The 15,008-nt window shown below is 45.8% G+C and overlaps 1 protein-coding gene across 1 annotated transcript; it reads right to left on the minus strand.

The window, feature by feature from the left end:
* Positions 1-1,687: 1,687 nt before the first annotated feature.
* On the minus strand, positions 1,688-7,451 carry IRX1 (iroquois homeobox 1). The gene is made up of 4 exons (XM_027679561.1): positions 7,188-7,451; positions 3,600-4,614; positions 2,974-3,046; positions 1,688-2,604 (listed from the first exon to the last, which is right to left on the minus strand). The coding sequence occupies exons 1-4, from the start codon at positions 7,449-7,451 to the stop codon at positions 2,547-2,549; spliced, it is 1,410 nt and encodes a 469-aa protein (XP_027535362.1). The 3' UTR covers positions 1,688-2,546.
* Positions 7,452-15,008: the final 7,557 nt, after the last annotated feature.

Below are 15,008 nucleotides of genomic sequence, written 5' to 3' on the forward strand. Positions count from 1 at the left end.
TGCAGCAGAGTCAGGTCTAGAGATGCTGAGGCTTCCAAAGGCGGAAACCTGCCAACCAGATAACTGCTGGGAATTATCACTCTCCGGAGGATAATCAAAACTGGAAGCACACTCTGGAGGATGTTGCTGGCTTCCTGGCTGAATTCAAGGCGGGCAGCCTCCCCCTCTCCAGCCCAGCTGAGCAGAGCCGCGGGCCGGCACATTGGCTGCCGTCGCGCCGAGCGAGGGGACGGCGCCGCCCGCAGCCCACAGAGGGCGCTGCGAGCCCGCCCAAAGCCCGGCCTGCGCCCCGCTGGGCTCAGCTCAGCACCGCTCGGAACTGCTCGGCTTGGCGGAGGCGGTCAGGGAGCGGGAGTGCCCCCACACAGACGACGCTCACACGCTCACGCTCCTCTGCTTCCTACAGTTCAAGTCCTCTCTGACACTCCTATGCCACGCCGCAGTCCTCGCTCCGCTCCCCCAGGCCAGTTCGACACCGCCGCGCTCGCTCCACCTCGCAGAGCATCCCTGCGCACCTTTTAGATGCCGTCTCCACCTTCGAGGAGCGGAGCCAGTTCATGACAGCCAAACGCACGGCGGAGCGGGGCTGGGGTCGGGATCTGTCCCCGGCGGTGGCGTCACTCAGGACACCGGGTTGCTTGGGGCCGGCCGCGCCTCCCGCGAGGAATTGGGGAACGGGCCCTGAGCGGGGACGAGGGGCAAACAGTGCGGGACTGCGACGATTTCATCTGAATTGATATGAGAGAGACAGCAATTGCATCAAGTTTACACCTGACGCCCTGTTTGGCTCTACAGGCGTGAAGACTTTCTTCTTCCTTTTTTTTTTTATTTTGAAATACGGCTTCCCTCTCCCTGAAGGCTAAATTATTCTGGTTTGGTAAAAAGTGTAATACTCTCTTTTGTTGGAACAGTTACCAACAATTACTACCACGAGACTGTCCGTGACTTAGGAAAGGGGGAAACACAACCCAAACCACCAAAGGCCAGAAAAAAACCTAATTGATAGTATGCTGGGAACGGCAGGATGTCAAAATAAGTCTCTTTTCAGAAACTCTCCTTCAGATATCCCTCACAAAATCTGTTTTGCCTGACCTGTTTCTCTGCTTCATGAAAAAAAGCGCAAAAAGTAGGAGTCCACCGCCTCCAGCACTTTGCCAACAGATCTCTAAGCCCTAGTTTACCGAGACTGCTCTTTGATTGATATGATTTTGCAGCTAAATCAAGATCAATATTCTGATCTCTCACAAGAATTTAATTAATATTTTATTTGAAAGTCTCATCTTGCTTCCGACAAGTCCTGGTTTGAGGTTGGTTCAGTTTGGGTAGGGCGTTACCGCATTATTTCTTAATGACTTTCCCAGCTGCTTCTTTCCATTTTCCACCATCAACAACCATCTGGTATCTTATTAGCACCTCAATGCTCATTTAATGTTCTCATTTAGGAGAAAAAAAAGAAGTAAACACTCAAAATATTACACATTTTAACGGACCATCTTTGGAAGATTAATGTCTTTATAAAACGATAGATCCTGCCTCTATTTTTAACCAACAGATCGGAATCGCAGAACATTCTTCTGAGATGTGCAAGAGCTGCCTTTTTTTTCTTTTAATGCTGAGATTGTGTTTGGTCTCACAGGAAAACATCTTTTACAGTCATATTTCCTCTGTGTTTATTTAAAGTGCAAATCATTACAAATAATTCTTTTTCCTAAACTATGATTTTTTTCATCTTCGGTAGGAATGTATACCACAGCGGTAAAGCTCTTGATCCAATTTAGGAACCAGTTTGGACAGCAAACTAAGGAACTATGAGAAAACTTGTCCCTTTCACTTTTAAGAATGTATTTTATAACATAAGCAAGAGTCAGGCCCATTTATGTCCGGAAAATGGATACTACACAACACATCTCATTCATCACAATAGAAGAAAATAACTTTAATTTTACTAGTCAAGAACCAGCTTCACTCAACTTCTTAAATTTGCGTGCATGAAAAAGGAAGCTCGCAGCTTGTGTTCGGCAAAATAGCTCTTAGAGTCACTAAAAGCTGGGGTTTATTGTTTTAAGTTTCAGTTACCCAAAGGCAAAGAGACTTGACTTTTTAGGAAACAAATTATAAATGTTTGAATAGATTTGTAACATATGTATAAGATCTGCAGCAACAGAATACATACCTGAAGAGAGTTCGTAATTTCATTTAGTTTATTAGACAAAAATATATGATTTAGACAAGTTTTGCTGACGTGTTATTTACAATCTGAAATCACTCTATATACAGAAAAAAAGAAAAAACAAAACAAAACAAAAAACCCCCACAAACACATGGGAAACATTTACCAAACAAATAATCCAAGAATGGTTAGAATAACACGATCTGAAATAGTACAATGAGGAAGGGTATCCATCTACAGATTTGTGTAATCACTTTTATGGATTTGCGCCACCTTATTGCAAAAAGAGATTGATGGGAGTCGTTTATACAGTTTCCTTTTTTTTCTCTGTCCTTAATACCAGTCTCTGTAATATTTTTTTCACCAAATCATTTAATCAAGCAGAAGGGAGAGCTGTTAAAATTCTCGGTGTTCCCTCTTGCTGAGCCAAAGAGCTGCAGGGGGGAAGGGAGGAAAAAAAAAAAGACGTAACAATCTTTCAGAAAAAAAATCTTTTTTTTTTTTAATTACCCATCTATTCCTATAGCATCCTAGTATTAGATAATTCAAAAAAAAAAATCATTCTGACTGGTGTAATTAACACAAGATCTTTGAGGTCTGTTAAGTTTTAGAAAAGTTACAGTCTAGCTATGTACAATTGCAATTTAGTCTAAGTTTGAAAAGATTACAGCCACTCCTGTGCTGTTTTTATTGTCTGTATGTATTATTATGGTGATGATTAGGTGTTATAATTAGTCTTTATTATTCAAACACTGTTCCGCATAAGTAACATTCCTACAGTGAAAACAAACAAACAAACTCACTTGTCACGGACGGGCTGGAAGGGCGATTTTAGCGGCTGGGGTGGGGAGTCAGTTCTTGGTACATTTTCTCTTTCTAGAAGGAGACGGGAGGCGGGGGGGGGAAAGGAGAGAGAAAAAGAAAAACAAAACAAGAGAACTATTTTAGAATAACAACAATAAGAATCTGGACAGTGTGCAAAGAACACACTTCCCTCTCACTCTCCTGTTGAAACATATGTAGATATGTGTGTGCATGTGTGTACAGCACTATTCCCTACTTTCAGTATTTAAGGAGTCTGCAAGCTTTTCTTGACACATTTTTAGTGTCATTAAAATTGTTGGGTGATGAGGGTCATGAAGGAGGGAAGGAAAGCAAACTCAAAACTATACATTTCACAGTGCTATTCCTGCACTCTCATCTGACTTGATGGGTGTATAGATTGGGAATGTAATAGGTTACATGAAATGGGCTTAATATATGCAATCAACTTGCTTGGGAGGGGGGCCAGAAATCAACGCTAGAATGAACTGTAACTCAGTTAAAAGCAATCAGTTACACCAGGGCTAAATGTGACACTATTTCCCAAGAAGTTCATATACATGTGTTGGGGGTGAGGGGAGAGGTAAATGCCTGATGCATTAATTACCTATGTGTTTGGGACTGGTCCTCTCTGAAGGTTTTTCACTGCTTAGGGCTCCCAGGGTTGCTGTTAAAACAGAAGATGGTTGCTGGGCCTGGAGGTGGTGATTGTGATGAGCAGCATGGTGGTGATTTACTCCCAAAAAAGACCTCACGTTTAGCAGGGAACTCTGAGTGAGGAACGCCCCATTTGTCCAGTTGTGAAATTTGCCAATCTGGCATGTGTAGAGTCCATGGCTAGGGAGAAAAGCAGGGTGCTGGATCTGAGGAGAAGTGTGGTTAACCTGGGGAGGAGGGGGTGGAGGAGGAGAAGATTTCAGGGCACCATCAGGACTGGTTGCTGTCTCTGCCAAAGACCAAATCTTGGGTTTGCTGTGAGATGGCATCTGTAAATTGTTCGGTCCCCCGGGACTGATAATTCTGGTGCTGTTGTCAGAGGCTTCCTTCACCATGGCCAGTGCATCTTTGGGTTTCAGCCCTTCAGACCCTGACAGTGCCAAATCCTTTTCCTTTTCCAAGTGCTCCTCTTCACTGCTTTGTCTCAGGAGCTCGGGCTTCTCCTCCTCTTCCTCGTTGCTCTGCTCCCCATCGTTCTCGTCGATTTTATCTATATCTATGCTCTCCAGGTCAATTTCCTCATCATCTTCGTTCTTCTCGGGGTCCCCCTCATTGTCACTCCCGAAGAGGTTTGCATCTTCTTGGTCCTTACTCCTGGAGCCCCAGGTCACCTTGTTCTCCTTCTTGAGCCGCCGGCGGGCGTTGGCAAACCAGGTGGAGACCTGGGTGAGGGTCATCTTGGTGATGATGGCCAGCATGATCTTCTCGCCCTTGGTGGGGTAGGGGTTCTTACGGTGCTCGTTGAGCCAGGCCTTGAGGGTGCTGGTGCTCTCCCGAGTGGCATTTTTGGGCCGTCCCGGGTCCCCGTATTGGAACTGTCCATAGGGATAATAGCCGGGGGCAGTGTGGGCAGCAAAAGTAGCAGGGTGGACACCCGGATTATCTTTCAGCTCGTACTGGGAGCCCTGCAACACATTCAGACAAGCGGAGAGGAAAAAGCACATCAATTATCTCGTTAGCGTCTCTAACAGACCTGAATAGGCTACTCCGGGAGCCGGAATACGCCTTTCAGCGGTGCAAAAGGTCTTCACAGCCAAATTCAGCCCTCCCCGCTCCAGGCTCTTCACGTTTAGCTCAGAGACTGTTCCCAAATGATTCCCCTTTCTTGCAGAAAAAGGAAAGAGAGATGCTAAGAGGGGCTCTGACAGACATCGTGCATATTTTCTCCGAAAATCAAGTCAAATCAAACGATGGAAATGCAGCAACTTCGCCTCGGCAAGGCAATTTACTGTGCCCTTGAAATTATCAGACAGATAAAACTGGTACTACACCGCACTTACAAATTAATGCCCGCGCACAGCATCGGATTTCTTTGCAAAGTATCCAGGAGGATGCTACAAATGCATGCACAACATTCTTTATTTTCGCCCCTAGTGAGGCGAGACTGGGGACATGAATGCACAACTTCAGTACAAAGGCAATAATAACATAAAAGATTTTCCGCACACAAGCCAACACCACCACCCCCGCTCCCCAGATCATACACCAAGATTCTGGAGTAAAACATTAACTTCTAACTATTCGAAGAGCCTTTAAACTCTGGAATGAAAAGTGATCCACGCATTGTAGAATACAGATATGCAGACACTTTATCTCATAAGTTTTACTTTGATCTGACCAGAGCAAACACAAATTGTTTACAAGCGTTTAGAGACGGTGATTTATTTGCAATCAATATTCTTTTTATCATCAGTAGTAAAACACAGCAAGTCAAATTATCCCATCAGGTGTTTTGGTAAATAACATTTTATCTTTCTAGCAACCTCATTAGGCCTCATTATTACCGCAAATTGTCCAGATATTAACCTAATATTTTAGCTCTTGGTTTAAAATTTTTCAGAAATTCAGAATTTATTTCAAAATATCACCGTCATGGTAAATCACTGTAATAAAATACCAGGATACTTTGCGAGTAGGAATGGGAACTGTTCCAAAATAGCTAACATTTCAAGCAGTTTTCTTTCTTCATTGCTTCTATTGCAATGTCGCTTTTTTTTCATAGTCCAGAAATACATTCTTAGTATTACTCTGTCGTAATTTATGTCAGCCTTAAAAATGGACCTCTTCAATAATGTCTGTGAAGAAACTAATTTAACTTTGTCAAACAGTTAAAAACGGTCATATATTTTAATTTCAGAGACACTGCTTATACACAAGGAGTAGTCCGATGTAATTTTTTTTAATATGTTAAAAGGTGGGCTTTCTGCACTCCCTTTATTTCACTGTCTTTTGTTATTGTTACTGAAATGATATTTTTGTGTAATCTCTGTTGGGAATTCTTTTGAAGAAGCCACTTGTAAATCACTCATTGCTTCCGTCTCAAATTTTACTGCATTTCCAAAATCAAGGTTAAAGAGGAAAGAAAAAGGAGGGAAAAAAGTAGGAAATACATGCTGTAAAAGTGACTTCGTAGGAAATGTTTGCAGCAGCAAAATGATCTGTTTTCAGATGCTGAACCTTGTTCAATAGCGTATCCACCTCCTTGCCTACATATATATATTAAAAACCCTAACAAATTATGCCTTGCATTCACCCAGTTATAAATATTCACACTTTTATGTGTCGGGGAGAGAGAAAAGAGGGACATTTAGAAAATGAAATTGAACCCATGGCGTACCGCCGCTGGGAACTTTGGAGATACCAGCAACGAAAACGTTTAAACGACACTGGAGATAAAAATAGTTACTTTAAAAAAATATGCCTCACTTTCTAACTATTACGTTCTAAAGAAAAGGGGGAAAGAAGCCAGAGGACCGTCTGGGTGATTTCAATTTGTTTTAAAGTTAATGCCAATATGCCTTTCTGCTCCGATGCGTAAAATGGGATGTAGATACCCTCCTCCGCTTAATGCAAATCCCATCTATGATACTTGCCATAATCAGAGTATGAAAAGTTCAGATAACAGAGCGGCCCATTTTTAAGGCTTAAGGAAAATGCCTTGAAATAAACTGGCGCCACAGGTACCGATACTTCGGCCTTTCGGACGGAACCCGTTTGTTGCTCGGCGGCAAAGAAAAGTACCAGGCAGAAAGGGGAGCGCCCTGGAAAGTCCATTGAAACAGCAGAACCGACAATATCACCCGTCAACAACAACACTAACAACATGGAAAAAAAAAAAAAAAGCCGAGTTGCTAAGGAAAGCTGACAACACGAAGGCAGGAGCCCTGGACAGCCCTTTCACTGCCAAGAAAAACTCGGAGGAGTTTTGCCCGGCTGGAAAACGACGGGGAGGATGGGGACTTCTCCTGCAGACCTGATCCACCGCCCCCGGCCCCTCTCTGCTTCGCAGACCCGCCAGCAGACACGCTCCCCTCTCCGCAGCGGACCCCGGGCCGGGCGTAAGCCGCCCCCACAGCCGCCCCGCCGCCCGCCGCGCTTGGCTCCGCGGCCTCCGCCCGCCCCCGGCTCCCCCGGTTGCCCCGGCCCCATCGCCCCGAGGGCCCGGGCCAGCGCGGGGGGCAGCGCGGTGCTCACTCACCATCTGGGAGAAGAGGCCGAGGTCTGCGGTATAGGGCAGGAAGGCGCTGTAGTTGGGGGCGCTGTAGGGGCTAGCGTACATGCCCAGCACCGAGGTGACAGCGGCCGAGCCACTGCCCAGCTCGGCGCCCGCGGGCCGGCCCGAGGCGGCAGCGGCGGCGGCGGCGGCTGCGGCGGCGGCGGCCAGGACCCCGGGCCGGTCGCTCCCGTACACCGCCTGGCTGGCGCTGAGATACTGCGGGTAGCCCAGCTGGGGGAAGGACATCTCCGGGGCGCGGGCACGGAGGTGGCGACGGCAACACTGGCGGCAGCAACAGAAGCGGCAGAAATATAAAAAAACGCCAAAACAGAAACAAAGGAGGGGGGGGGGGGGGAGGAATTATTAAAAAAAAAAAAAAAAGTGGGAGGAGGGAGCTTGCTGAAGAGCCGGGGAGGGGAGCGGAACAAACCCGGGCTTCTCTGGATCTCTCTCTCTCTCTCTCTCTTTCTTTTTTCCTCCCCCCTCTCTCTTTACTGGAGTCAGGCAGGGCGAGAGAACAGAAATCGAGCCGATAATTTTCTTTTTTCGTTCTGATTCTTTCTGTCAGAGATATATTGCACCCTAGGTATGGAGGAGGAGAAGGAGTGTGGAAGGATTCAGTGGGGCGTCTTTCCTCAAATCTCGGCTCTTCTGTGCTCCTAAATCCCTTAGATGTGATCTGATCAACAATTGAGCTCCAACTGATGTGTCTGCCCTTAGGTCCTAGGCTGATCTTTCAGATACAATTTGAAGTTGATGTTTTGATTGGCACCCACTTGAGCTGCAAGCACCGCCCCGCACCTCCCCCCCCCGCCCGCCGCCCCCTTCGGTGCAGCACGTGGTGTTCAGCCCAGCCCGGGCCGCTGCCTCGGTGCCTGCGTGTGCGTGTGTGTGTGTGCGCGCGTGTGCGTGTGTCCGCGCAGCTGCTCTGCCGGGCTCTGTGTGTACTTAATGTTTAGCAATGGGCTCCTTTCAGAAAAGCCCCCACTGCTGTATGACAACCTGTCTACACGATTTTACAGCTGTCCAACATTGGGGTTTTGCTGTTTCGCAGCCTTAGTGTGTCCCCTTTTAACAAAAACAACTGTGTTGCTGGGTTGTTGTTTTTTTTTTTTTTTCTGCCACCTTTAACATTGAGTCCCCCTTGTCGTCGTTGGACTCGGGAACAAACGAAAGTGGCCGTGAGAGAAAAAAGGGGGCTTTGCAGCCATGCGGCTTATAACAATTTACAACTAAGGGAAAAAAAAAAAGGCAGATAAATAAATAAATAAATGCGATCTATCTATAGCAACCCACAAACGCCATTCACACACGAACACATACACGCAACTTTACTGAAAGTCAAGAGGCTCCTAGCAGTTCCTCCCAGAAGAATTTTTACTTGGAAAAAAAAATGCAGAAAAAAAAAGACCCGCAGAGATTTGATCCTCCCCGCCGCCCTTTCTCCTCCTCATGCCCTGCCGACGGATTGACACTCAGCGACAATTATCACAGACATTGCGACAGTTCTCGGAATATTAGCAATAAATAATCCCTCAAAACAACAACGGCCACATGTATGCCGAGGGGCACAGAAGACCTCCTCCAGCCCTCGCTCTCGAGAGGGTGTGGAGGGTAAGGGGAAGCCGGGTGTCTCGTAGATTGTCAAAACTTCTATCCACCCGCATCAGTGGGGACCAAAGGAAACACATCTGTGGGAAGCAGGGTGGGGGAGGGAGGGGGCATGGGGGGGGGGAGACACGAAGGGACCAAAACGAGCTGTTGTCATTATGATCATTAACAACAATGACTAGAGGAAAGGATTTTTCCCCTTTTCTTCTCCTTTTTCCCCTTTGGAGAGGGGTGGAAGGTGCAACGGGAGACAAAGGACGCCTCTGCAAGGGACCGAGAGGGCTTTTCACCGCTGTGCTCTGCCTGAGTGTTGTCCGGTTCCCCGACGTGGTGGGGCTCGCCCGAACCGCGCCGGGACCAGCAGAGCCTCGCACAGCCCGGCCGGCACCGCAAACTTTCCCAACCGCTGCCGGGGTTCTCCCAACTCCCGCACTGGGGAGAACGAGGAGTGCGGAGGCGGCGGACCGCAGGCTGGACGTTTCTTGTCCCGACCTTCCCAGCCGCGGTGGGACAGCCGAGGGGCGCTCTGCCCCATGACTCCAGCTGGCGCTCCTGCTCTGCCGGGAGAGGGGACGGCACGGCAGGGCCGGGCAGGGCGCTGCTGCTGTCCCTGGGCCGCCCCAGCGGAGAGACCCCGCGGAGGGGCGCGGAGGGGCCGCCCCCGGCCCTGCCCTCACCGCCGCGATCCCCGCCGCCCAGGAGCTCCGTCTTCGTGCTGAAGGGGCGGCCGAGCTCTTCCTTAAGGGACGGCGGGAGGGGCCGCAGACGCGAAGGCCCGCGGCTTCGGGATGCAACTGTTTGGCGGGGAAAAGGGGGAAGGGAAGAAGGAGGCGTGTGGTGTAGGGAACGACGAGTGTCTCCGTTCTTTTCCAGAGCCCAGATGGAGAGCCATCCCTAAGGGCCGAGCCGCTCCGCTGGGCTTCTCTCCCCCTCTCCCACCTTGCAGCAGCAGGCTGAGCCCTGCAGCCCGGTTCCCACCGGGGACTGGCCGCCGCGGGAGCGGAGGGAGATGCCTCCCCTCATGCCAACGCCCCCGCGGGGTGTCTCCAACCCCGGCCAACCCTTCCCTCTCCTCTCCAAGGAGCCGCTGCGTTTCACAGTGTTGATTAAACTTCCTTCCCTCATCAGCTGGAAATAACGAACTTTCCCCTTCCTATGTCTAACAGGGAGAGGAGTACCTCCTCCGCCCCGCTCCAAAATCTCGCCCTCAAAGCAGGAGAGCGATTCAGAAAAAAATGCACTGCCATAACAGAGCTGAGTGGGGCTTGAAATTTACAGCCTTATTTTGAGAATGGAAGTGTCACATTACAAGGGCTGCAGGTAAATAATTGTGGGATAAGGTACCGACGCTGTCGAAATCTTCTTAGCGCTTTAGATCTGTGTGGAATGTGTATCCAGGAAAGGTTTCCACTTGGAAGCTTAAGAAATGTGAATCATCCCCTCCCCCACCCGGTCTCATCCTTCTCAGATCGGTTCACGGAGGGAAAAAAAATAGGGAAAAAAAAAAAAGGAAAGAAAAAGGAAGAAGAAGGGAAAGAAAAAGGGGGAAAGTCTCATCTGCTTTTCTATCAGCCCAGCATCTTTTTGGGGAGAACTTTGCTATGTTCACCCTGTGTGGAAATACAGCAAATAAATACAAAATGCAGGTTACCCATAACAGTGATTCGGGGAATAAATAATAAAAAAAAGATAGGTAGGAAGGAAAATACCCGCCAAGGAGGGGGAAATTTGTAAGACTGGTAGGAAAGCTTTGTTCCTCATCTGCAAAGTTCTTCGCGCAAGGGTGAGCAGGGTCCTGCGAACGCCATTAATTATGCACAATTCTGATCAGAAAATGCCAATCCCTTACCACGCGATTCCTGCTTCTGCTCTGGACATTGCCCATTTTTTTCCTGACGATTTATTAAGTCACTTTGGTAGACAACCTTTCAAAGCCCTTTTTAATTTTTTTCCCCCTTGTGCAAGTAAGCTGGGACCAGAGCTGCTACACTAAGCTACTTAGCTTGAAAATCAGTTTAGTGAAGGTCTGGAAGATTCTGGGTTTATTTCCTCCCATACAAGACCTATAGCAGAGCTTATTAACAAAAGTGCGAAAAGAACGAAACTGTACGGAAAATTACAAACATCAGCAGCAGCTGCCAGAAGCTCCAGGAAAATCTTTTCCTAAACCCACGACCTAAACAGTCCAAAACGTTGGTGTGATCGACCCCTCCTATTCATAAATTAACTTGACATTTTTGATAGACTAAAATATTTTTTAAAAGTAAAAGTAACTTTAATCATATTTCGGGAAAAAATATCTTCCTTTTACCTTTTTTCTTCCCCCCCTAAGATCAGTGTTGCAGTTGCTTGAACATCTCTTTAACTTTCGGCAAGACCTAACAAAAAGGAGTACGGTGCCAACTCATTAGCCGAATAACGTTTTTAAAGACGATAAACAGTCACGTAGCAAAAATGGGTTTGGACTGAGGATGAAAAGCAGTCACCTTCCCGTTGGAGAGAGGATGTACATCTGAAATCAGGAGGGAGAGAAACACCTAACAGCTCTGGGCATAATGTGATTATTCCCGAGGTAATCGCTTAAAATAAATTGTATACTGTTTAAAGTAAATCGACCTAAATGGCCATGCTCATCTAATTCAAAGATCATTGGGCAGATAAACTTCTCCTTAAAGAGCCTTTCTTGAGAAGGAGTTTGCTAAGACAGTGTGATCCTTCCAGTTTCTTAAGGCTATGCATCCAGTGCCAAGAGATTTCTCCTTATTATTAACAAATCAGTTTAGATAGGGGTCCGATAAGAAATGCAAATCCAGACATAGGGGTCGCTGCTTGGCCGAATTTTAACTGAAGGCTGGTTCTGCGGGAGTTGATTACAGAGTACGTTTGCGAAGAGGCTGTGTGAAGCTTTAACATTGACTCTACTGAAAAATGAAGTCAATGATTTTGATCTGCTCCAGATGTCCTAAGAGTGGATATTGCAGTGCTGGGAATCTGCACCAAATATCTGAGGGCAGTGATGGTAATCAGTGCAACCCATCAGCCAAGGGGGACTGGCAATTTTGATAACCTGCTGCAAATGCGCAGGGCTGGAGATGGCAGTGATAAACCGCTGAAAATATCTTCAAATGGAGATGACAGATGTTGAAAAGAGACACCTAACTATGGGGAGAATAGGATACTAAGCAGAGCACAATCTGGAAGTGTAGTTCAGATATTTACTAGTCTACGTTTCACCCGTGTAATTTCCACGGAGATACACGCGTTAGGGCGCCGTCTCTGCGTGTAGACACACGCGCCTATGGTCCCGTTAGTAAAACTCGGGGTTTATGCGGCGTTGATAATCAGATCTACCAAAAGAAAGAGAAGCTTAGTGGCTAAAGCGCCTTGTTTGTGGCTTGGGAAGAAAAGTTTTCATTTAATTCTGTAACTGCTTTGAAACATCCTGGTAACGATTTCTTTTGCAAATCCTCTTTTCTTTTTCAGCTCGCACCGGTAATAGACGAAGAAATTTAAGATGATCTCTTCAGTTAATAGTCTGTTTCAATTTTCTTTCCTGTGGAAAGAAAGTGCGGGGGGGCAAGATGGGGATATGCAAATAAATAGATTATCCGTATGTTGCTAATTTTCTGACTGTTCTCAGCAGGTAGTTTCACTGTCTTTTTTTGCTAGCTGTCTTTTTTAATGTGTAAGTGTAAAATAACTCTACCATATTAAGTATCAATCCTATACATTTTAATGATACATCTGTGCAGGATGGAATCTATTAATTTAATATATCTCACCTAGATTCTAATTATGCACCGACTGCCGACTGCTTGGATCAGTTGACTGAGTTTTCATTAGGTGTATTATGTCTGATTTAGCATGGGACCATGCTTCATTTGAAGACTTGTAGTTTTTTGGGGGTGCCGGCAGCGCTGGTGTGGCTCGGCAGGATCTTGGCGGGGTTCTCCTCTCGCTGGTCGCCCGCTGCCAGGCCCAGCCGCCGCCGTGCGACCGTCCTGAGCGCTTCTCATCAGTCCTGATTTATGAGCCTTGTTAAACACTCATTATTACTTTGCACCTTTTTTTCCAGCAGGGTCTGGGAAACAACCCCACTTTGTGACAACAGGGCATGTGTCAAACAATTATAGGCGGAGAGGTGATGTAGCTCTGGAGCGCAAGACTCCCCCCTCCTCTCTTTCACGCCCAGCTAGATGAAAATTTCTGTTAAAAAGAAAGTAAAGGAGAAAAAAAAAGAAAGAAAAATGATAATATTTTTTTAAATCTCACTCAATTTTTTGCCATCTGAATTCACAGTAAAAGTATCATTCAGATCTCTGACTTTGCAAACGAATGGTTTGATTTGTCCGAATAAACACAAATTGCAATCAAGGATACCTGGTCGATTGCCTAAATGTGAAGATGTACACGTCCATTGTACAGGTAGTATGAGAAGGAATTCAAGCCTGAGAAGCTGCAGCATTGAATTATACTCGAGGAAGCAGCTACTAAGGAGTTTACAAAGATTATTTTTTTCAGAGGATAACATCATTAAAAAAAATGGTTTTTTTGCTTGTTTGTTTTTGTTTGTTTGGAGGTTTGTTTTTTTTTTTTAATTAAATTAAGAGAAATTGACTTCCCCCCCTATTCTGGTGGTAACTTCTTATTAGTTCTGTATCAGTCACCTCAGTTGCAACTTACATTTATTTCTGATAAGCAATGTGAATGCACAGATGTTCGCTTCCTTTGCGCTTTTACAAATGAATTGTTACAGTTATGCACACAGGCCTATATGAACAAACACGCAAATCTATAGAATGAATTGTCTGCTTCTCTCTATTTCTCTATCTGTGTGTCTGTCTGCCTACCTATCTATGAATATTTTATGGATCTGAACTTAATTAACAAAATAATTTCCATTTTGTCTTCAAAATGATCAACAGCAATTATGTGAGTTTTTTAAGGTTTATAATTTTATGTCACCAGACTGTTGCTTGGGGGCAGAGGCACAATTGCCGTGCCAGCTGCAGTTATATTTATTTGGGTTTTTTTCTATCTTGTTCCTGTAGGGCTGCATTATGCAGTTTTTAATTAGTTTGTGTTTGTATTTCACCCGTCCCAAATCAATGCCATCCTGGAGCAATGCAATGTAAATTCCTGCAGTACAGGTGTAGCTGCTAGCTCTGGAACACTAGGAAACTCATGTCTTACAAATGAAAGCAGTGAATGCCATTCAGCCAAACTGTCAGCTTTAAACAGCCAAGAGGAAGGAGATCAAAGCAGAGAGCAGGAACTTCTACTCTCCAGATTAGTCTTTATGGTTTGAACGCCTAATGCTATTAAAGGGAACCAGGACACATAGCACATCGTTGGCTACAAAGTTACTTCTAATTTTGCTAAAGTCCTGCCTTATTTTGGCCAATGTAAGCCTTCAGAGCATTCAAGATGCACTATTTCCTTTGAGGCCTAGTAGTTACTCAACTGAAATTATGCAGAACTAATACCTTCAGAGACACATTTCTGTTTGCACACATATTTATATAACTTATCACCTTTTGAAAGATAATTTTGATTTCCTCCTAGGTTCCACAAAGCCTTTTAATAGAACTTGCAGCAATAAAACCTGAAATTCTAGTATCTCCAGACATGAAAAGTCCCTTTATGTTGTGTTATGGTGTCTCTTCTTTCTTGAATTGACCTCTGTATGGTAGTGTATAAATCTATTATTCCAGTCACCAGGGAATTCTTTTAAAGCTTTTTTTTTTTTTTTTTTTTGTTAGGAATACGAGATCGTTCATCTTTAACTAGGCCACACAGAAATTATGATTCAACAGCAGTGTATATTTAATTAGAATAATCTCACTTGAATTTAATTACCTAATGAATTATTTGTTTAAAAGGTAAAAAGGCTTGTTTGCCAAGTACAGTGCAACCCAGCGATAAGAACTTCCGTTATAAGAACATTAATATTTTAAAAAAATTATGGTTTTAGATTTTAACTCTTTGGTTCTGCCAGCCGCCCGTGGGCACGCCGCTACTATCGGGGCTCCCATCCCATCCTTTCGAATCCCGGCAGTGAGCTCTCCGCAGCCCGCTGCCGCCGACCCGCGTAAGTACCGCACCTCACCGCGCTCCCCCGGGTCGCGGGGTGGGGGCGGCGGTTGGCGGGGAGGGAGAGACGGGACATGGACGGCTTTGCCGAGTGAATTT

Source organism: Neopelma chrysocephalum, unplaced genomic scaffold (assembly GCF_003984885.1).
Source record: "Neopelma chrysocephalum unplaced genomic scaffold, ASM398488v2 Primary Assembly neopelma1_22b, whole genome shotgun sequence".
NCBI lineage: Eukaryota > Metazoa > Chordata > Aves > Passeriformes > Pipridae > Neopelma > Neopelma chrysocephalum.